Source organism: Callorhinus ursinus, unplaced genomic scaffold (assembly GCF_003265705.2).
Source record: "Callorhinus ursinus isolate GAN/ISIS: 27379988/994484 unplaced genomic scaffold, GSC_fseal_2.0 scaffold20, whole genome shotgun sequence".
Classification (NCBI taxonomy): domain Eukaryota; kingdom Metazoa; phylum Chordata; class Mammalia; order Carnivora; family Otariidae; genus Callorhinus; species Callorhinus ursinus.
In genome coordinates, this window is record NW_027397082.1 from 7,089,515 (window position 1) to 7,113,749 (window position 24,235).

At 42.3% G+C, this 24,235-nt stretch overlaps 1 protein-coding gene across 13 annotated transcripts in view; it reads left to right on the forward strand.

Annotated features, from left to right (window-relative positions):
• Window positions 1-23,641, forward strand: part of ABLIM1 (actin binding LIM protein 1) — a 300,260-nt gene extending 276,619 nt beyond the window's left edge. For 6 of the 13 annotated variants that reach the window (XM_073904157.1, XM_073904155.1, XM_073904149.1 and 3 more), the window contains 6 exons: window positions 1,178-1,225; window positions 3,978-4,124; window positions 6,302-6,393; window positions 7,618-7,723; window positions 9,044-9,108; window positions 9,734-9,871. In XM_073904157.1, coding sequence (XP_073760258.1) covers window positions 1,178-1,225; window positions 3,978-4,124; window positions 6,302-6,393; window positions 7,618-7,723; window positions 9,044-9,108; window positions 9,734-9,844 — 569 coding nt within the window. In that variant the 3' untranslated portion in view covers window positions 9,845-9,871. Of the gene's footprint in view, window positions 1-1,177; window positions 1,226-3,977; window positions 4,125-6,301; window positions 6,394-7,617; window positions 7,724-9,043; window positions 9,109-9,733; window positions 9,872-15,627; window positions 15,636-16,448; window positions 16,524-17,448; window positions 17,530-18,626 lie in introns of those variants that run through there. The other 7 variants (XM_073904150.1, XM_073904153.1, XM_073904154.1 and 4 more) reach the window with 5 other exon arrangements.
• Window positions 23,642-24,235: the final 594 nt, after the last annotated feature.

Here is a 24,235-nt window from a genome sequence, read left to right on the forward strand (position 1 = left end):
ACCTTCTTAGCCCACAAAGATATCTTGCAATTTAGGCTTGGTGCTGTAAGCTTTGCTGAAGTCATAAGCATTTGCTGTCACAGTACAAATAGTAATTTGCCATCAAGAACTGGAAAACTCAGAACCCATCAATATTTTAATGTTTAGGTCAACTCAATTTTTAAGGGCAAGATTGGCTATCAGAGGTCACGATATTTTTTTTTTCCATCGGAAGTACATTGTTTTGTTTCTTTTAAGCTCCTGAAAGTGGTTTAATAAATTACCTATTATTAGGACACATATTTGGAATCTGTAATAGTTTTTTTCTTTTGCATTCCAAACTTACCTAATAAAACAGAGGAAAGTTCAGTGAGATTCATACCGCTAAGATAGAACTGCCTTTTCAAATAAAGCTTCACTGAACCTTGAAAATCAGTGTTGTACATTTGCAACCTTTTTGCGTGAAGAATGCCCCCACCAAGATACGGTGCCCAAGACTGGGGGGGAACAGACCTTTTGAAATTTCCTGAGTATCTGCAGTCAAAGCAAAACTGTAGCATTATCAAATGGGGTCCTGTATAAATAAATGAGTAACATTCAGCATCGCTTTTCCTTTTTTTTTTTTAAATAAATTTGACCTATACAAGTTAGGATCCTCTCAAACATTCTGTCAGCACATCAGACAAGCCTTGCACATAAAAACTGTTTCTATGTTTTAAAAGACTACTCTTAATTATATTACATTGCTTTCCACTGTTCCACTCATTAGTTGAAAAGAAACTGAGCCCCTGGTATCTACTGCGAGCTCAATTTCTAGACAGTAGCAATTTGGGGACCTTCCCCAAACTGGTTATGTCTTCCTCACCACTAGAGTCCCGTCCCTCCACTGCTTCCATTTCTTCCTGTTTTGATCCCACTTTTAGTGAAGTACGTATTTGCAATAAATGGCTCATGAATTAGTTACATCTCTCTATATCCTAAGATGTATTACAAAGGATTCCATATCACTTGTCTGTAGTAATTCACTCATTCCTGGAACAACTTCTTCCCGTAATTTCAATCTTTGTAATACAAAAGTTAACCTTCCGGGTTGTTTTTGTTCAAGAGTCTTCAGTTTGGTTTGCCTCTCGGTTGATCTGTTTTTCCCATCGCTGAACTGGTTCCCATAATCACACACCTTTGCTTTTCATTTCCACAGATCAAGGGATCAACATTTACCGAAAACCACCCATCTACAAACAGCATGGTAAAACCCACTTTCCTCCGCGTAGCTTTTAAGTAGCAGCGCCCGCCGAACTCTTTGCTGTCCTCTGAAAGGCTTTTCTGCTGCTGCTTTTGAGAATCAAACTGGGGCGCCCAGCGTATTATGCCTTTATGGGTTCCTAAGATGAATTATTGTGAGATTGGTTTTCCTAGAGAGAGAACGCTTAGCTTGGTTAGGAAGCTCCCAGTAATTCACACTTTTTTTTTTTTAGCATCAAATAATTTAACCAGCCTCTATAATAATTTGGATGAGCTTCTAATTAGTTTAATTAAATTCATGAAGGCCCGCTACCTAGAAAAATTAACTGGACTAAACCTACATCAACGCGACTGTCCAATTCCCCAGTTTCTTATGGGCATGCCGATGTCTGTGCCTTGCGGTGGAATGGACAGGACACACTCCAAGTCCCAGCCCTGGTCCCCGGCCTTTCCCTCGATGGTTCTGTGATATCATGGACACAGTTTCTCTGTCCCTCAGTTTTCTCATAGGCAACAACCAGTGAGTTAGGCCAGCTTGTCTCTGAAATCCCTGCAAACTAAAATCCCTAACATGGATTTATAATTGTGTTTTCCTTTTCTGGAAATACAGCATTTTTGAACCCAGGAAATCACATTACCATAGGTAAATCACATTTCCCTCCACCATTTTTAGGTCTTTATAAATTAGGTACTGTAAATCTCTGTGAATGGATAGAAAGTCAATACTTGTCTTCAGGTGATTTCAGAAAATCATACACAAAATGTGCCTGGAAATTTGAAGGCTGCCTTTAAAAAATCTAGTTGACGTTAATGAGTCCTTAAGGGTTAGGATGACATCAAAAGCAAAGAAAGTTGAAAATGCGCAAGGAAAAAAATCTAGGCCAATATTCTAGGGGAAAAAAAGACAATGTACATATTGTAATGGTTCTAGAACTATGATTTCTTTTTTTTTTCTTTTTTAAGATTTTACACCATGTGCTTGCTTTTTTTAAGTTTGTTAACATTGTTTTTGTTTGTTTTTTTATGGTTTAATGTCTTCTCACCCACTCATTAACATGTGAATGTTTACTGACTTCACCAATTCTAATGCGTAAGTACTGCTTGAAGTCATGCTTTTTTTTTTTCTAAATTTAGGAATGAGACTCCAAGAGTTTGGTTTATCAATGTAGAAACTGTTTTTATTACTAAAATCTCTAAGGCCCTGCCTCTCTAAGCAAAAGTAATCAGATAATTAAGATTTAAAGAGAGTAGATCGTGTTAGCTTATTTATTTGAAAGAGACTGGCTTTTTTTCCTGAAATGCTCTCTGACTTGACTCTTTGTCATCATTAAGAGTAGCTCAGTCAGAGTGTCTTCCCAAAGGTCATTGTGCAAAAGAGCAGTTCCATGGGATAGAATAAGACGGCATGCCAAAAAAACGGGTGTCTGGGCCCCGAAGCATTTGGAAAATGCTAGATTTAAATAAAGTCACACTTTTTTTTTTTTTGTAATGCAGAACGTCTCCGTCTTTCATATGCTAACCCATGTTGTCCTTCTTTAAGAAGAGGATGTCCTTGGGAGTGTTTTCCAGGCTGAATGTTTAATTTTTTTCTCATGAGGTTAAGGAGAAACACTACTCCATGCTTGGCCAAGACTTCACCCCTTATGAGTCTATAGGATGACCTTGGTCAAGTCGCTTCAGGAAACAGAACTACAAGAATGGGGAATTCGAGCTGAGGATTCAAAAAAATTATTTCCAGATTTTTAAATATGTGAGCCCAGGGAGCGGGGAGAGTTTTATTTAAAGCATTCTAACTCTATTTTGAAATGTTTAGTAACATCCCAGGCCAGTCTACGAAATTAGCCAGAAATCAGGGTCTGACCATTAAACCTGGTTTGTTTTATTCCAGCTCTGTGATTAGATTTGGAACTCTAAGCCAGGGACTCCTCTAAGCAGATCCATCAAGAACCCTGTGAACTAAGGTCCTTGCTAGTCTGGCTTTTGTTGTTTTAAAGTTGGATGACTCACTTGTATGTGCAGACCCTTGAGGAAAATAAGGAGTGTTTTGCATATATAAGGCGCCATGTTGAATTCCTACAAGCTGAGCGCGGATTTTCCCATTGCCATATCTCCTAGGACTCAAGACACATATATAATATGTAAGGATTAGAATGAACTAGACAGATGATGGCTAAAATGAACAAACACAAATACACAAAAAGACAAAGCCAGACCTCTTCTGACTAACAACTACAGTCAAATGACAATGTCATGTTTTGAACTTAGTTCTTTAATTTCAAATTGCTGATTCAAATTTCTAATTACTCTTGAAGAGTATTATCTGATGGAACTTTCTGTGATGATGGAAATGGTCTACCTTGGTGCTTCCAGTATGGTAGCCATGAATCACAGGTGGCTATTCAGCACTTAAAATGTAGCTAGTGCAACCAAAGGACGGAAGTTTAATTTTACTCATTTGTTGGTTTCATTTAATTTAATTAATTGAAATTTAAGTAGCCATGTGTCACGAGAGCTAGTATTGGACAGCCCAGGTCCGGAACAAGGCATTTCAGATATCGAATGAAGTTTTGATTCCTGCAGAACATAAAGAAAATGAGTTGTCACTAGGCACCACTGAGTGGCTAGGCAGTTGATACTGGTCATAAACAGCTTTCTGGAGTTGAAATTTTTGCCAAAAAACAAGAAAACTGTGTAAGTGGGTTGTACCACCATGGCCTTACAGACGGATAGCTAAGCTCCCCCTGATTCCCATCTAGATGCAGCTGCCTTGGCAGCCCAGAGCAAGTCTTCAGAAGATATCATCAAGTTTTCCAAGTTCCCAGCAGCCCAGGCTCCAGACCCCAGCGAGATACCAAAGATTGAGACGGACCACTGGCCTGGTCCCCCCTCACTTGCCGCCGTAGGTATGCAACTGCTACAGCTAAGCCCCATGGACAAATTGGTAGGAGATTGCAAAATGAAATGCTTTCCAAATATGCAAGAAAATGTGTCCTATTGTAAAGACTTTTAAGAAAATATGACGAGAGGCAGAGAAAAGCACTGAGGTAGTAGTCATATATGTGCAAAATGCTTCAAAATTACAAAAACCCAATCATCAGAGCCTTGCTCTAACCAACCCACTAAGAGGCAGACAGAACTGGTCTAAAACGGATGGTTGGCATGGACTCTCAAGAGTTATTACTGCAAAATCAGTAACTCTTGAAGCCGTTGAACCAAAGCCTCCTGCCAAGAACATTGTTCTAATTAGAGTCTGGTGGGTGGATTTACTGAGTGTCCACAGAGGCGTGACTTCTTTCAGTTATTAGACTACTTATGGGTTGTAATTACAATTCTCTTAACAAAGAAGCCCTTACACCTTTCTTGCGAGATCACGTTCTCCATCACTAAGAAGGGCTGACACAGAGTCACAGATGCTCTGAAATACTACTCGTGTGAAGCTATTTGATTTTCCACCTATCATTTCCATGACGTCTGTGCTAAAATGTCACATTTGAGCTCTTTCATTCTTTGCTTTGAACCACAGATCTATGCTTTAGGACCATGCCTGTGTTTTTACTGTTTTGTCAGTTGTGAAATCATTTGGCCTAAAAAGTCATATTAGCAAACTCAGAAGCTAATACTGAAAATTGAGTGAGTCAGCTTTACAAAGATATAACTATCTCATCACATTTCTGTTGACAACCTTTTAAAAAAAGGCCTTCAATTTTCCAAATTTCCACATTTTCTTCATCATGCTTTTTCTCATCAAGTTATTTTCTGGAATAACTTTCACAAACAATGTAAGTGGATTTTAAAGCAATCTGTGTTTATCCAAATACTTGAAGGAAAATCTACTTCCCTGGGTTTATGATTCGCAAGTACTCTATCTATTGTGTTGCCTTAAGATTTATCTGATTCTTGTAAACTTGTGTCTTTTAGTTTTTATTAGTGGAGATTGAAGAGAGAGCGTTCACAGTGACATTTATGATTTTAGGAACCAAGAATCAATCATCAGCTTTTCTCGGCCATACTATGCCCCACAGGCAGTTCCTGGAGCCTTTGGGGTTCCTAGTTCAGTCTTGCTGCTTCAAGGGGGCATAAACAGCTAAATTTAGGGGAAAGGTAGAATTAATATTTTGTTGTTAAAATCATCATCGCTAAATGGTTTAAAGCTTTTTGGGTTCCAAAATGAAGAAAAATTCTGGCCCATTAATCAAAATGATAAAAACTGAGGCCATTAGTTCAAGTTTATTTTGATTAGATTAGCAAGCTTTCCTGTTTCCTCCCACAGCCAGATTAATCCAAGCAATTTAGGAAAACAATAATTATCTTAATTTTACAACCATTCAGACAGATTCCTCCCTTTCACTCCCTGACTCCCCTTTTCCCAGAAGCTTAAAAACTATAAACGATCTGCTAGATTGGACTAAACTCACTTTTTAAGGGTCTTAACACTATTCATTGGCCCATCAGTATAAAACTCTTTTGTGACCATTTTTTCAAAGGACTGAGGGAAAGAAACATTAGAGACTTGTCTCTTAAAATAAAAATAAAAGCATGCTTCTTAACCAATTTATTAAGGGCAGAAGATAGGGTGACCGTTATGAGGACAAGTCTAAATATTCAGAAAAAGAGAAAACTAGAAGATTGCAAAACTTGTCACAAGAGAGTGACTGTCTTACCTGTTCAATGGTCATGTACATGAATTTGGGTTCCTCCCTGTTTGAAAGCTGACCTCAGTCAGGGACATCCAAAGAATAACTCTAGACGCCCCTCCCCGAAACGACAGAGGGCTCTGGCCAGTGGCCTGTGGGATGACTTAGACCCAATCATAACAGCTCATGGAGTCCTAATTGAGCAGATCAGTTGTTAGGAGGCCAAAATTCATGACTTACTGGATTCCACATTGAATTGGCCTGAAACCCGAAACCCACCAGTAGGGCTGAATTGGTGGTAGACTCTTTTTGCCTCGCGGTGTTCACGAATGTTGAAGACCACTGCTGATTTTGCCAGCTGGCCAAGTTGAGCACAGGTGGACTAGTCCCATAAGATCCCCTTGCCGTGGGGCTAACGTGAGAAGTTGTCTTTGCTGTGGAATTAGGAGCCGACATGAGACGCAGATCTAGTGGCAGAGAGGAAGATGAGGAGGAGCTTCTGAGGCGCCGGCAGCTGCAAGAAGAGCAATTAATGAAGGTTTGTCCTTAAACTACTTTGCTGCAGTCTTCAGTTCAGTTCCCTAGATCTGGATTTTTTGGATGGATAACATGGGCAAACCACCAAGTGAATGAGAGGCCATCCCAGCCCTCGAAGGGCTAGAAATCCAGTAGGCGAGAGAAGACAGGCCTCTAGTGACCCGAAAGCAGGGTACTGAGTACTTAGTAGGTTCCAGAAGAGATGGCCTGGAAGCTGGAGGTCAGAGGGACATGGAATGTTCGAGCTTCTGCAAGGAGAGCCAGACCGCGTGGGGTATGTGTGTGCAGCGCATGTGTCAAAAGGACCAGGTGGAGCCAAGCTGTTCACCCACATGGTGCGACACCTGCCTTCCCTCGTGCAGGGTCTGCTGAAGGAATTCCCTTGGGATTATTTCTCCAAGGCTTTCCTGAGGACTTGTAGGACCTTGTGTGTCTATCTGAGCTAGGATGGAGGGGATAAAATGGACTTCCACCAAGACGTCCTCATTATACCCACCCCACCCCACCCTCGTCACAGCATCCCAGAAGACGGAAAGAAGGATAGTCCATTATAGCCTGGGGTAGAGGGAGCCAGGACATTATATACTCTCCCACCAATAAGGGACTGATGAATCCCTTCACATGACATTTTCCAAAGCTACTTAATCATATGGGAAATGCACATGATACTAGTTATATGGAGGGAGAGGATACAAAGTTGCATTTATAGCATGATCCCAGTTTTGTGTGATATGTGCAGAGAAAAATGCTGGATGGATATAAATCAAAATGTAAATGGTGGTTATCTCTGAGGGGTGGATTACAGGTTAGTCTTCTTTCCTTCTAGATTTTCTAAAATCTGTGCAATGAGCATGTGTTACCCTTGTTTTCTTGTTTTTAAACAAATCAGTCTAATTTCTTTTTAAAGGATACTATCCCCAAACTCCCCTTTGCACATCACAAGTCTCCACACAGTTACACATGCCTCCTGTGGTCACCTGCTGGCATGTTGGGGAGGGCAAAGGAGGGAGAACATTTTTCTGACATGGAGCTTGGCCCATGCTTGGCTGAGAGGGGTTCAAGGTCCAAAACCTGGCCTATCCCTTGAGGAACCCCCAGCCTCTGGCACCAAATGCATCCAAGCCACTCCACGGTCAGGAACTTTTTGCAGGACCTTCTAAAACAGAGACTGCCATTCTGATGATAGTTGTGAGCTTCACTGTCATCTTTCTTTTCTTGGTGATAGCTCAACTCAGGCCTGGGGCAGCTGATACTGAAAGAGGAGATGGAGAAGGAGAGCCGGGAGAGGTCGTCCCTGACAGCCAGTCGCTATGATTCTCCCATCAACTCAGGTGAGCAGCAGACCCACCACATTTTCCCAGCCGAGAGCCAGCCACCGGCCTGCAGGGAGTCCATCTGGACTGTTCCAGGAGAGGCGGGGCCATTTCTGGTGGAACCTACAGAGTGTTCCACATGAGCAGAAGTATGAGAAACACACTGCCTGCCAACTTAGCTAGGATGCCATAGTTCTTCCTTAAATGTATATTTTCTTCATGTTGGAGATGGGGGGGCCCTTGGAGGATTTTAGTGCTTACTACATGCAAGCACTTTTGCTAGACATTGTTCCATTTATTTTCACAACATGCCAATGAAGTAGGTGATATTATTCCCATTTTGTAGATCAGGAGACAGGTATAGGAAGTGTAAGTAACTTACCCAATGTCACATTATTAATAACTAGCAAAACTAGGATTCAGGAGTCGAAACATTATAACCACAGAGCCCACATGCTGAACTGGAATGCCTTGCGACCTCTCCTTGATGCCCCACTGGCGCTGATCTTGGATTGGTGGTTTACTCATCTTTAGAGTTCCTTCTGATCCTGTAGTTGTGTTTTATAAGAATATATAGTACAGTATCCACATGAGTCAAGAAACAAAGACTTACAAAGATGAAATACCATGCCAAGATGTTAAGCTGTGGAGCCAGAATCCAAGCCCAGGTCTGCTTCCCCCAAAGCTCCACAGTTTATGTGATGTCATGCTGTTCATTAATGGGATATCCTATCCCATGCCTCTCAGGAACTCTACTGTGGTGAGCCAGGAGAGCATGACAGCATACATGGTTGGCTTTCAGGTCAGTTATTGCCACTATACCAATTGGAGCATGAGCTTATGCATCCACATGGCCCTGGGTTCCAATCATTGCTTAGCTATTTATAAGGTGAGTGACCTTGGACAAGATACTTAACTTCTGTTAGCCCCTATTTCTTCTCCTGTAAAATGGAAATAATATAATAGTGCTGTTAGGGTTGTATTGAGGATTTGGAGGTAAAGAAGTGCCAAGCACCTCTCCCTTCTCCACTCACTCACTGCATCACCCAAATATGGTGGTGGCCTTTCATGAACATTTGAGCCCAATATTTTTTGGGTTTATTTTTCTATCTTTCTATGTATCTTCTATTCAGTAAGGTAGAAGATGCACTGCCAGTTTCATTAGAGAATTGGGCTTCTGGGGGCACCTGGCTGGCTCAGTTGGCAGAGCATGCGACTCTTGATCTTGGGGTCATGAGTTTGAGCTCCACGTTGGGGGTAGAGTTTACTTTAAAAAAAAAAAAAGAAGCTATTAAGAATTGGACTTCTGATTTCCTTTTTTTACCTTTTCTCATTCAGCTTCACATGTTCTATCATCTAAAACCTCATCTCTCCCAGGCTATGGAAAAAATGGGCTTCATCGGGTAAGATTTCTCAGTTAATTGTTCCTGAGTTGATTCCCTCTTCAGTCCTGGTTGAAATGCTGATATACTATCTGAATATGTCTGATAATATGATCTCAGTATTAGAATATAATGAAAATTGTAATTCCCCTGATCTGGTGAGTCACTTTGAGTTACAGGCAAAATAAAATATTTCTATTGAGAGAGAAATTGACTTTAGATGAAAGAATAGCCTGTATCAGCTTGTGGGAAGACTACATTAGTTAATTGTGCGGCAAATATTTCCACACTCAAGCTACAAGTAATGACTTGAGCCCTCATCTCTGCTGTAAAAAGATCGGGAACGTTTATGGCTATCACCCTCCCCAGAAACCGTAGAACAAATGCAATTGCATGGCTAGCTGCATGGAAAAATGTATTTTTATTTATTGGCAAAAGATAACTTGCTTACCCAGCACCTGCTGGCATTGGGTGCACTGCAAAAGACAAAGAGGTTTCACAGTAGTAGAAGACAAATAAGGAAGGTCCAGGAATTCAGCTTGGGAAGAATTCTGAGGATTTTGTAAATCCTTTCTTCCTTTTCACATGACTCCAAAACCATCACTCTGGAGTAGATTGTCTAATGATGTGTTCTTTCTCGTTTCAGCCTGTTTCCACAGACTTCGCTCAGTATAACAGCTACGGGGACGTCAGTGGGGGAGTGCGAGGTAAGGCCCGTGTGCCTGGGCTGCGGACTGACTGGCTGAGATTGAGATGAGACTGCACGGTCACATCTACCTTGACTGGGTTCATACTGTCTGACATCTGAAAGCCAGATCACGGCTAGCCTCTGTGAGCTAGTGGAGCATGCATTAAAATCTCAAAGCAGGAGATAGTCCAAGATGGTGGAGGAGTAGGAGACCTTAGTTTTGTCAGGTCACAGGAATTCAGCTAGATAGCTATCAAATCAGTCTGAACACCTGCGAACTCAACCTGAGAGCTAAGAAAATAAGATCTGCAACTCTACAGATAGAAAAGTGACCACTTTCTGCAAGAATGACAAGACAGAAAAACTCACCTCAGAGAAGAGAACAAGAGGCAATACTGACTGCCAGTGACCTAATCAGTATGGATATAAGTAAGATGTCAGAACTGGAGTTCAGAATAATGATTATAAAGATACTAGCTGGGTTTGGAAAAAGTATAGAAGACACTAGAGAATCCCTTTTGGAGAAATAACAGAACTAAAATCTAATCAAGTTGAAATAAAAAAGGCTATCAATGATATGCAATAAAAAATGGAGGTTCTAACAGCTAGGATAAATGAAGCAGAAGAGAGAATTAGTAATATAGAAGACCAAGTGAAGGAGAATTAAGAATCTGAGAAAAAGAGATAACTACTGGATCATGAGGGGAGAACTGGAGAGATAAGTGATACCATAGAGCAAAACAATATTAGAATAATTGGGATCTTAGAAGAGGAAGGAGAGAGGGGGGCAGAATATATATTGGAGCAAATTATAGCAGAGAACTTCCCTAATCTGGGGAAGGAAGCAGGAATTCAAGTCCAGGAAGCACAGAGAACCCCTTCAAAATCAATAAAAATAGGTCAACACCATGACATATAACAGTGAAACTTGGAAATCTCAGAAACAAAGAAAATCCTGAAAGCTGCTCAGGACAGTAGGTCCATAACCTACAAGGGTAGAAACATTAGACTAGCAGAAGACCTATCCACAGAGACCTGGCAGGCCAGAAAGGACTGGCATGATATATTCAGGGTGCTAAATGAGAAAACTATGCAGCCGAGAATACTTTATCCAGCAAGGCTGTCATTCAAAATAGAAGGAGAGAGAAAAAAAAGCTTCCAGGACGAACAGAAACTAAAAGAATCTGTGATCTCTAAACCAGCCCTGCAAGAAATATTAAAGAGGATTCTTTAAGTGAAGAGAGAGCCCAAAAGTAACATAGACCAGAAACAAACAAGACAATATACAGAAACAGTGACTTTACAAGGAATACAATGGCACTAAATTCATATCTTTTAATAGTTACACTGAATATAAAAGGGCTAAATGCCCCAATCAAAAGACACAGTGTATCAGACTAGAAAAAAAGCAAGACCCTTCAATATGCTGTCTGCAAAAGACTCATTTTAAACCCAAAGACACCTCCAGATTGAAAGTGAGGGGGTGGAAAACCATTTATCATGCTAATGGACATCAAAAGAAAGCTGGGGTAGTAATCCTTATATCAAACAAATTAGATGTTAAACCAAAAACTACAATAAAAGATGAGGAAGGACAGTATATCATAATTAAAGAGTCTATCCAAAAGGAAGATCTAACAGTTGTAAATATGTATGCCCCTAAAATGGGAGCAGCCAATTATATAAACCAACTAATAACACAATTAAACACATTGATAATAATACAATAATAATAGGGGATTTTAACACCCCACTCACTGCAATGGACAGATCATCTAAGCAGAAGATCAACAAGGAAACAAGGGCTTTGAATGACACACTGGACCAGATGGATTTCACAGATATATTCAGAGCATTCCATCCTAAAGCAACAGAATACACATTGTTTTCGAGTGCACATGGAACATTCTCCAGAATAGATCACATACTGGGTCACAAGTCAGGTCTTAACTGGTACCAAAAGACTGGGATCATTCCCTGCATATTTTCAGACCACAATGCTTTGAAACTTGAACTCAATCACAAGATGAAATTTGGAAAGAACTCAAATACGTGGAGGTTAAAGGGCATCCTACTAAAGAATGAATGGGTCAACCAGGAAATTAAAGAAGAATTAAAAAAATTCATAGAAACCAATGAAAATGAAAACACACTGTTCAAAACCTTTGGGATGCAGCAAAGGCAGTCCTCAGAGGGAAGTATATAGGAATACAAGCCTTTCTCAAGGGTTCAAATATACAGCCTAAACTTACACCTAAAGGAGCTGGAGAAAGAACAGCAAATAAAACCTAAATCCAGCAGGAGAAGAGAATTACTAAAGATTAGAGCAGAAATCAATGAAATAGAAACCAAAGAACAGTAGAACAGATCAACGAAACTAGGAGCTGGTTCTTTGAAAGAATTAATGAGATTGATAAACCCCTGGCCAGACTTATCAAAAAGAAAAGAGAAAGGACCCCAAAAAATAAAATCATGAATGGAAGAGGAGAGATCACAACCAACACTGAAGAAATACAAACAATTATGAGAACATATTAGCAACTATATGCCAACAAATTAGGGCAATCTGGAAGAAATGGATGCATTCTTAGAGATGTATAAACTACCAAAACTGAACCAGGAAGAAATAAAGACCTGAACAGACCTGTAACCAGCAAGGAAATTGAAGCAGTAATCAAAAATCTCCCAACAAACAAGAGTCCAGGACCAGATGGCTTCCCAGGAGAATTCTACCAAACATTTAAAGAAGAATTAATACCTATTCTTCTGAAGCTGTTTGGAAAAAAATAGAAAGGGAAGGAAAACTTCCAGACTCTTTCTGTGAGGCCAGGATCACCTTGATCCCCAAACCAGACAAAGACCCTAATGAACATGGATGCAAAAATTATCACCAAGATACTAGCCAATAGGATCCAACTAGCCAATAGGATTATTCACCATGACCCAGTGGGATTTATTCCTGGGGTGCAAGGGTGGTTCAACATCCACAAATCAATCAGTGTGATACAGTACATTAATAAAAGAAAGGACAAGAACCATATGATCCTCTCAATAGATGCAGAAAAAGCATTTGACAAAGTATAGCATCCCCTTTCTTGATTAAAACTCTTCACAGTGTAAGGATAGAGGAAATATATCTCCATATCATAAAAGCCATCAGTGAAAAACCCACAGCGTGTATCATTCTCAATGGGGAAAAACTGAGAGCTTTTCCCCTAAGGTCAGGAACACGACAGGGATGTCCACTCTCACCACTGTTGTTCAACATAGTACTAGAAGTCCTAGCCTCAGCAATCAGACAACAACAACAAAAATAAATAAAAGGCATCCACATCAGCAGAGAAGAAGTCAAACTCTCACTCTTTGCAGATGACATAATATTGTATGTGGAAAACCCAAAGACTCCACCCCAAAATTGCTAGAACTCATACAGGAATTCAGCAAAGTCTCAGGATATAAAATTAATGCACAGAAATCAGTTGCATTTCTGTACACTAACAATGAGACAGAAGAAAGAGAAATTAAGGGAGTCGATCCCATGTAGAATTGCACCAGAACCATGAGATACCTAGGAATAAACCTAACCAAAGAGGCAAAGGATCCATACTCAGAAAACTATAGAATACTCATGAAAGATATTGAGGAAGACACAAACGGAAAAACATTCCATACTCATGGATTGGATGAACAAATATTGTTAAGATGTCTGTGCTACCTAGAACAATCTATACATTCAATGCAATCCCTATCAAATACCATCAACTTTTTTCACAGAGCTGGAACAAATAATCCTAAAATTTGTATGGAACCAGAAAAGACCCTGAATAGCCAAAGGAATGTTGAAAAAGAAAATCAAAGCTGGTGGCATCATAATTCCAGACTTCAAGCTCTATTACAAAACTGTAATCATCAAGAGAGTATGTACTGGCACAAAAACAGACACATAGATGAATGGAACAGAACAGACAACCCAGAAATGGATCCTCAACTCTAAGAACTATGGTCAACTAATCTTCGACACAGCAGGAAAGAATCCAATGGAAAAAGACAGTCTCTTCAACAAATGGTGTTGGGAAAATTGGACAGCCACATGCAGAAGAATGAAACTGGACCATTTTCTTAACACCATACACAAAAATAGACTCAAAATGGATGAAAGACCTATATGTGAGACAGGAATCCATCAAAATCCTAGAGGAGAACACAGCAACCTCTGTGACCTCAGCCACAGCACCTTCCTGCTAGACACGTCTCATGTGGCAAGGGAAACAGAGGCAAAAACGAACTATTGGGACTTTTATCAAGATAAAAAGCTTTTGCACAGCAAAGGAAAAAGTCAACAAAACCAGAAGGCAACAGTCAGAATGGGAGAAGATATTTGCAAATGACATATCAGATAAAGGCTAGTATCCAAAATCTATAAAGAACTCATCAAACTCAACACCCAGAGAACAAAGAATCCAATCAAGAAATGAGGAGAAGACAGAACAGACATTTCTTCAAAGAAGACATACAAATGGCCAACAGACACATGAAAAAATATTCAACATCGCTCAGCATCAGGGAAATACAAATCAAAACCTCAATGAGATACCACCTCACACCAGTCAGAATGGCTAAAATTAACAAGTCAGGAAACAACAGATGTTGGCGGGGAGGTGGAGAAAGAGGAACCCCCTTACACTGTTGGTGGGAATACAAGCTGGTGCAGCCACTCTGGAAAACAGTATGGAGGTTCCTCAAAAGTTGAAAATAAAGCTACCCTATCACCCAGCAAAGGCACTACTAGGTATTTACCCCAAAGATACAAATGTAGTGATCCTAAAGGGCACCTGCACCCCAACATTTATAGCAGCAGTGTCCACAATAGCCAAACTCTGGAAAGAGCCCAGATGTCCATTGACAGATGAATGGATAAAGAAAATGTGTAATATGTACAATGAAATAGTACTCAGCCATCCCATCAAAAAAAAAAAAAATGAAATCTTGCCATTTGCAATGATATGGATGGAATTAGAGGGTATTATGCTAAGCGAAATAAGTCAGTCAGAGAAAGACAATTTTCATATGATCTCACTGATATGTGGAATTTAAGAAACAAAACAGAGGATCATAAGGGAAGGGAGGAAAAAATAAAGATGAAATCAGAGAGGGAGACAAACCCAAGAGAGTCTTAATCATAGGAAACAAACTGAGGGTTGCTGGAGGGGAGGGCAGTGGGGGGATGGGGTAAATGGGTGATGGACATTAAGGAGGGCACGGGATGTAATGAGCACTGGGTGTTATGTAAGACTAATGAATCACTGACTTCTACTTCTGAAACTAATAATATATGTTAATTGAATTTAAATAAATTAATAAATTGTAAAAAATCACAAAGCATCTCTACTGAAATGAGACCATGAGAAGCAGGGTGTGTAAGAATGAATTCATTGCTCCTGCCACGTGCTGAGCACTCAATGAGAGAGATACCTGGTGTTACAGTGTGCTCTAAGCAAGACGTAGCCAGGCTGTCAAAAATGCACATGACTGAGTGAGAAACAGGGACAGATTGGGGTGAGGGGAGAGAAGCTTCCAACAATGCATGCTGGAATCAGAGAAGGCAGAAATACCTTCAGAGTGTCGGAGAGAGCTTCCGTGAGGAAAGGGTATTTTAACTGATCACGGCAACTGGAACAGGCCTTTCCTGGCTTCAGGGGGGCAGGGAGGTAGTGTGTACAGAAACCCCTGCAGAGAGGAGCGCAGTGCATTGGAGAATGTCTGGGGAATTGTAATAGGATATGGTATATTAATATTTCCATGTTTTTCTGTGAACTTTCCCTTCTGACATTTTCTTTTTCTTTCCTTTCTAGACTACCAGGTATGGAACACTGTCTCTCTCAAGTTGGCCACACCAGTAAAACAACCATTATCCAATGCACACACGGGTTGCTGCTCCACGGAAGGGTTTCTGTTGAGAAGATCCTTATTTGGTTTGATCTATCTGGTTCATTAGTCCATAGATGTGAGGAGCCATGAGGATCAGGCATGCCTGGTGTCAACATCAAGCTGGCTCTGTAGGCCTTGGGGATGTGGCGTGAACCAGGCTAAGTGTCAGGGTGGCTCTTGCTCTGGCCTCAGAGAGTCCGCTCTGGGGTGGAAGTATACCAGCATCACGGGCCTGCTCAAATACAGTTTTGCCTTTTATTCAGAACCGCTCAGTACTTTTGGTCCTCCCCTCCTTCCTGTGGTCCCACTGTCTTGGCCAATAGGAAGGAGCTGCTCTAGTACCATTCCCTTTTTCCTGGACCCTAAACCTTATAAAATTATGGTGGAGAATGAGAAAAGGCGAAAAAATGCAAAGAAAACGAAGAGTGAAATAACACAATCACTGACATGGCACTTTTTTGATAGATCATATACTTTCATGCATGGATCCTAAATTAGGAATTAGTCAATAGTTAGTAAGCCAGGATCTGTCCCCAACTTGATGATGAAAGAACAATATTCCCAGTATTCCTGCTTTTATGCAGCAAGGATCTCATTTTGAAAAATGTATGGTGATTAAAATGACACATCTACGAAACAGTGAGGATTTGAGACCCAAACAGGGAGTTTTGGGAGGCCACGGAGTTGCCCCCACAGCTCCCGATGCTGTCGTGTGTTCCTCCTTAAACCAACTTTTCTGTTGCAGACTCTCCCAGATGGCCACATGTCTGGGACGAGAATGGATCGAGGGGTGTCCATGCCCAACATGTTGGAACCAAAGGCAAGTGTAGCCATTCTCTCTGCTCTCACATGGGGACAGCAAACCGGGCATAATCCTGAAAAGATTTGGTTTTCTCTCTTTCCACCATTCTCAGTGTTGAGGCCTACTTGCTTCCAGGCTGATAACATTAGACAAGCCATGTCACAAAGTACCTGGACATTCACTGGTTTTGTCACGCTGAGTCAACAGGTTTAAGTCCTCACAGGGTGTGGTACTGTGTGTTCATAGTGAAGCACCAGCACACCTCTCCTATGAGCTTAGTACTCACTTGTCCCCTGCCCTAAGCACCACGAGGCATGCCCAGTGCTAAGTGGGGCAGCTGCCAACCACTCGAGATAAGAGTGACCAAGACATCCCATTTGGCTAGGACTTTCCCGGTGTTAGCACTGGAAGTCTAGCATTCCGGAACCTCCACAGTCCTGGGCAAACTGGGATGGTTAGTTACCCAAGCTCCAGACCATCCTGAAACTCCAGAGGTGTCCAAGGCTGTACTCCCCAATGACGATAACTGGGGTTTATTTCAATGTCCTCCACCAGAACTCCTGCTTCTGGGTCAGCCTGGTTCCATGAAATCGTGAGCCAGTCGTGGAACAAGATTGTTGAACCCTGCAGAGGTACCCTGGCCATATAATCCGTGTTCCTATCATTTCTAATTTTTACCTCTACCCCCAAGACATAATAAGTTTGTATTCTTTCACTCAACAAAGCCCTCCAAAGACACAGGGCTACGTGAGACATGATGAGTTGAGAAAACGTAAGAACTGGTCCCTGTCCACGAGATATATGAGGAACACCCATCACTCAGATACCATAATTATAATGTCTTAGAAGCTCTGTCTTGGGAGTACTAGATTTTAGGTAGATTCTGCTTGTTAATAAAATGGACAGCAGTGTTCTAGAAGAGGTGTTTCTCTTTGCTTCTCAGATATTTCCATATGAAATGCTGATGGTGACCAACAGAGGGCGCAACAAAATCCTAAGAGATGTGGACAGAACCAGGCTGGAGGTAAACTAACTAACCAGTCCCAACCGCAGATACCTGTGCATTTCCCCCAACTTTCCCCTAAGAAATGTTTCCATGAAGGCAAAAAAAAAAAAGAAAGAAAGAAAAGAATCAACCTCTCATGGTAGGTAGAACGAAGATAACTCGGGATTGAAAACCCAAATAATACACACTTACAAGATCAGCCTAAATGTGTGATGAAACCCAGAAGATGAGCCAGGAGACACAGTATGATTTAGTCATCTTCTGCAGAAGCCTGATGTTGCCGTAATTATGGCTGGCGTTGTAGAATGTAATCCCATCCCCCTTCAGATAGCCCAGCGCCTGGGTTGAGCTCGTTGAGAGAGGGAAGGAAGTGCTCAGTAACGAGGTTTGCCCTGGACAAGTTTCCCTCTTGGCTGTTTCCGCATTGCTTGCTGAAGGGTTATCTGGGTGTACATGCCCAAGACCTCCTTAGACACGCAAGGCTGATCATACTTTTCCACTTGAGTGATTTTAATTAAGAAAAACTCTGGCTGCCAGTCTTATAAAGAATCATTACTTTTCCCTGACAAAAGGCAGTACCTTTGTATGTGAAGTCAGTCTGGCACAGAGAATAAAGGCTCTGCTATCCTAAGGGAACTTTTTAGGAGGGACGACAGATGGAATCCATTCTCCTGGTAGACCAGGTGTCCAGCAGAACTCCTGCTGCTGAGCCAGGAGGAAGCCCCAGGGCTCCCCACATGCCACTCTGGAAGTCTCTGTCTGGCTTTCTTAGTGCTATGGTCCATTTTCCCTGCATCTTCTCAACATCCCAAGGACCTGAAGTGGAGTTGCCTCCAGCATAACGACTCACCTGCCTATGTCCTATCACCATAGAGCATATGACAATGATCTTTAATACTCTGCCAGCTCTTTTGTCTGCTGGGGAGGGTGCCTCACCTGGGCCAAGCAGGTAAGGAGCCAGTTGGTCCAGTGCCTGCTAACCAGCCTCAGAGGTAAAGTCCTCTGCCATCATTCTGCCTTGCTCTTCAAAATGATCACTTGTAGACTTGAGAACAGGTCTCAAGGCCATCCACGTGGCCATCAGGACTGACCACTGTTCTTTCTCCCACCCACAGCGCCACTTAGCCCCAGAAGTGTTTCGGGAAATCTTTGGAATGTCCATACAGGAATTTGACAAGTTACCTCTTTGGAGACGCAACGACATGAAGAAGAAAGCAAAACTGTTCTAAGCCCACCCCCCCACACACACCCCGCTGTGTAGACAGCAGTTAGGAAAGAGACTGATGTGGCGGCGACACATAGGATGTTGTGTTAAGGCCCAAACTTGATTGGAGAATTTGCAAACTACTGTCCCTCAACAACAACAAAACGGGAAACCTGATTAAAACACCCATAAGCCAAATATTGGGCCAACCACTGGCAACACTTGCCAAGAAGTAACGGGGTCGAAATTTCTGTGTTCCCCACACTCGACAGTAGTGTTCACATGTGACCTTTTGACATTACCTTATGTACACAACAGGAGCTACTTCTTTCATTTCCTTTATTGTCTAACCAGAGTGCTGACCGTATGGGTAAGAGCCAGCAAGTGCCCTTAGGATGCCTCCTGGAAAAAAGCAGCTGTAATCATTCCGAAGTAGGAATATATTTATTATGTAGCACCATGGCTAAGAAGGAAGAGCCTGAGGGACATAGCCATGCGGTCACACCACTTTGCACACCTCTGTCCTCACTGGCCCCATGAAGCCCAGCCTGGGCCCCAGCAGGATAGAAATCAGAGTCGGGGAACTGGGCAGCTCTGAGTGAGTGGGCTGAATAGCAGCCAAGGTCATTTTTAACAAGCTCCTTTTCCTCTACTCTTTGCTAGGACCTGGTTGGCAAATTACTTAGCTATTACTAAAAAAAAAAAAAAAGAGAGAGAGAGAAAGAAAAGGAATGAAAGGAATATCTCCCTTAATCCTTTTTCTGCAGTAGATTGTATGCTTCATTCTGCCTCCCCACCACTGCAGGCCCCCGCTGCAAAGAAAGGAAAGGGAGAAATTATCTCCATTTGTGTGCTGTTAGATGATTTTTGTCCCAGGGCCACAGCACTCTTGGCAAAAAAAAAAAAAAAAAAAAAAAAGAAAGAAAAAAAAATTCTGTGTCCCGCCAATGCAAGTTCTTCTACCCTGCATCCTCTGCTTTTCATCCAGTGTCCTCTGAATCTGATCAAGCCCACATGGATTTTGGATTTTTTTTTTTTTTTTTGAGGTCTTTTCAGTAGTAGGCTAAGGAAAGGCACGCTTTGCTCTTGGAAATCTCTGCAACTCCAGGGTATATTGCCTCAGATTGATTTCATTTGGCCTTTTCAGCTTTCCTTCTTGCCTAGCTCTGTTGACTTCACTGTGTGTGTGTGTGTGTGTAAGTGTGTGTAAGTGAACGCACCCAGCGTAGTTTGGGGAGTCTGCATGTTCTTTTATATTTCACCTCTGCTGGAATGTTTGTCCCGCTGTGCTGCAGCTTCTGAGGGACGTTTGCACACGTGCACATGACTCAGAGGTTGGGGTTGAGGCTACACCGCACACGGCAGCATCCTCTGTGGAAGGGTGTCCGTGTCAGAAGCCAGCATCCCCTGTGATTCATGTAGCTCGGGTCAGCACAGTGAAGAGCCCAGACCTCAGATCAGGCTGTACACGGACATCGGAGTGTCACACCGGAGTCCGAAAATTCAGCAACACCAGATTCGAAGGGGAGCCTAGGATTTCACCGAAACTCGCATGTGAGACCCCATTGTGATTCCTGGACGCCTCTGGCCGTGACTCAAGTGAGCGGTGAGGTGGACAAGGGAGGGTATCTCCATCCAGCTCCACACGTGGGTGGTTTTCACATTTATTCTCGTGCTTTGGGGGCTCTGCCTAGGAATTTAAACTGTGTTTTAAAGCCAAAGGAGAAATTGTTTGAATTCTCTTCATATGCCGCTTCTAATTAAAGGTCAGAAATTCTTCCTGCTGCCACCAAATATTCGAATTAGTTAGTAGCCAATCTCCATGGTAAAAAGCAAGTAAAAATCATTTCGGAGCCTGTGCTGCAGACCTCTAGCTTGGGACCTACTCTGTCACCTGGGTGCTCTGATGGGCTCTCTGAGGGCTTTATGCCTCCCCTGTGCTCTTCCCGAAGGGCTTGGAAACGGCCTGTCCTTTCAGTGCTGCACACTGACTGTTTGAGGACCGCTCTCACAAATACGAGCATGCATGTGTGCACGTGTGGATGTGTGTGTGGATGTGTGTGTTGAACTTACTAACATATTTTGCAAATGATTCTGATGGAGCAGACATGAGACGACCAGCTCCTCCTTGGGCTGAAGCCCCTAGATTGCACCTTGCAGTTCGGTGCCTTCAGTGGCCTCTTGCTTTAATTCAGTACTTCTGCTGTTCCGTCTTCGCTCTGATCTCTCTGGCAGCGGCAGCCTCAGTATAATGCCTGCATATCCTAGTTCTTACTTTGCTCTGGCAAAGTGTGAGGAGTGGGGACCATGGTGCGTTCCCAGTAATCAACAATGAGGATAGCCAGATGGGTCCCAGTGCTAGGCTGGTGCAGAGAATTTGTTCATTACGGGGATCATAAAGGACCATCAGTGTTGTCGTTGGTTAACGAGTTATGACCCATGCACATGCCGAGCAAATGTCAGTGTGAGAAAAATTGCAATGATAGTTAAAGATCTGGACCCAAAACCTGCTCCCACCGACGAAACTCTACTTTTCTCATCTCTTTTGAATTCAGTTCTGCATCCAACTTGGGGGCGGAGGATGGGAAGCTTCTTTCCATATCAAGTGTATTAGCTAATTTAAAACTATACCATGCAAAAAAAAAAAAAAAAAAAAAAGCATTACCAGAAAATGTCAGTAGCCTCCTGTTGCAAGCAGCCCGGTGCTATGCTCTGGGGAGGGGTCATGGGAAACCATAATGTGGACTGGGTTCCCTGGCTCCACTCCCAGCAGGAGGCTCCAGCTGGAGGGATGGGTCATGGGGCAACCTAGTTCTCCTAACTGCCAAATCTAATATATGGCTATGATGGCCTATCCATTTTTTTTTTTTTTAACTGGACTCAGCATGCTTGTCCTCAAAATGTCCAGGCCCCTGTATAGGAGATCAGGGTTTTCTGCTTGAACCCCACTCTGCACTGCACATAAAAATTCCAGTTTTTTAATGCAGTCCAAGGAACAAGATTATTCACTCTGGGGGAGGACTTCTACACGTGGCAAACTTTCCTGGTCCATACCCCAAGGGCTATATTTTTGAGCACTGGGCTTATTTGTGATTGTTTAAACACACAACACCTGCATGAAGCAAAAGAGGCCTCTGACAACGTGAAAGTCACTGCTTCCTTTATAGTTTCTTCTACAAGAGCCAGGATACCATTTATTCTTCCCGTGTGGTTTAAGATGAGACCTAAAGAGCATTTGAGAACTTGTAGAACCAGCTATGCATCTATATTTTGGTTTGCGTTAGTTATGAAATGTCCTTAATGTGACTTCTTTGGTAACTAAAGATAAACTGCCTGTTCTCTGAAACCTCCCGAAACGGAAAAGCCAGGGTTAGTGGGTCGTACGGTGCATACTCCCTCTGCCGCTCTCATCCTCTCAACCTGGGGATGGCCGTCAACTCTACTTCGAGAAGTCTTGCTGGAAATATTTATAAAACTTTCCCCTAATTTCTTTACACTTTAAAGCAAACACCTTTTTCTAAAGAATTGCTTCTCGGATGATTATATAAAATATATATGCTTTTGCAAGTTAAAAAAAAATGGAATCAACCACTTTTGACTAGGTAGGTCTTTCTAAAAATTCTTTCAAAAAGCTTGGTGTTAGTGTTCTGTGCGTGGAAGGGGCAGGCGAGCCCTCTCTCTGACTGTCAGGAAAGATGGTGGAAGGACGTGAACGCCATGTAACACACCCCCCTGCCCCCGTGTCGTCTGAGGCAAGCTCTGTTTTTACAAATCACCTCTTCTATGTTACTGGTGACTGTTTAATCTACACTTCCTAGGCCAGCCTTGACCTGACTTGATCTTTAAAATTATTTTCTTTTGACAAACCAAGTGTTTGTGAATAAACCCTACAACTCACTCATTATACTCCCTTTTGAAGAATGTTCTCTTCAGAAAAAGAGATTATTTCAGGCTTAAGATTTGCTGTGACACCACCTTATAGTGATAATGCACATTAAGGAAACTAGGCAAATATATAATGAAAGAGAAACATTTACTTTGGTTTAAAAAAAAAAAAAACACACACAAAATCGCTCTTTCCATTTGCCGCCCGGGCAGCCATGAGGAGATGGTGATTGATGTGCTCTGCATATGGATTTTTGTGTTTTTATTTGGGTGAGTTTAATTTACAGCAGACTCCAAAGGAAAGGGGGAAGTGGTCCATTTCAGCTGAAAGAAATTTATAAACAGTATATGTAAACAGCAAAATTAAACAAATGCAACATTTTCTGATGGTTGGTGTAATGGACTGGCAATTGTTATCATGAAATAAAATTCTTCCCAAAAGTGTCTCTCTCGAGAGTGCAGATCCCACAAGTCACTTTCGGAGCCCATTCACCAAAGGTAGCAGAAGACAATACTATACCCACTACCATTCAGAAAGGTAGTGAGCCACTTAATGATTGTATATGCCTGTCTCACCCCATGGAAGAGAAAACAGTCGTCCACAATCTTGATGTTCTTTTGGGTTCTGTGTCCAGACCCGTCCAGTAATAAATGTGTGTGGCATCTGTGAGTTGCTGACAATCCAAATCTCTTGGAGTCCTTTCATTTTAAGTTCAGTTTAATGGAATTTTCTTGCAAGCGTCAGAAGACATCCAGTCAGTTCTTCCTTCCACATATGGGTGTGAGTATTTGGAAGAACCGCTGTGTACAAGATGTGTCCTGTCCCCCGTGAAAGTGAGTGGGTGTCGGTCTGCACCCCACAGACCATGGACTAGTGTGCAGAGGCAGGGGCGGCTGCTGGCCCCGCGCTGCCATGCCTGACGGTCCCGACCTGCTCCGCGCTCCTGTTGCAGGCGGCACCTGCCGCTCCCCTCTCTGTCCTCTGTGTCGCTGCTATACACTCACCACTCAGTGAATAAAGTGTGTGCTTTATTCTGTTGACAGACGCCTCCGTGTCACGTTTCCTTGTTCGCTCCCCTGCACCTTTTAAAGGTCTGTCCCGTTTTAAGAAGTACCAGTCTGACTTTCGATGACCAACACAAAACCAGAATCAAACCAGAGCCTTGGGAATGCATTTTTAGCACACAGGAAGGCTGTTGAGAAGGGGAAATACAACAAATTGCAATGGTATATTCCAGGACTGTTTGTCCAGTAATCCAGACCAAATTGACCAAGTTGACTAAAGTGAAAATATGTATTTTTTAGAGGGAGAGTGTATGAGCAGGGGCTGGGGGGAGGGAGAGAGAATCTCAAGCAGACTCCCGGCTCACAGCCCTGAGATCATGACCTGAGCCAAAATCAATAGTTGGATGCCCAACCCCCTGAGCTACCCAGGTGGCCCTAAAGGGAAAATATTTAAAAAGAGCTACTGGGCTGTGCTGATCTACCTGGTGTGTGGTTTTGTGATGCAGAGCAGTGACAAGAAGGAGGCGTTGGAGAAGTTTGAGGACAAGAGCTTCTGGACCGCCATGAGTGTGGGCCACTTACTAAGAAACTGCAGTGCAATGGTAGAAATATGTCTTTCAGAGTTTTGAC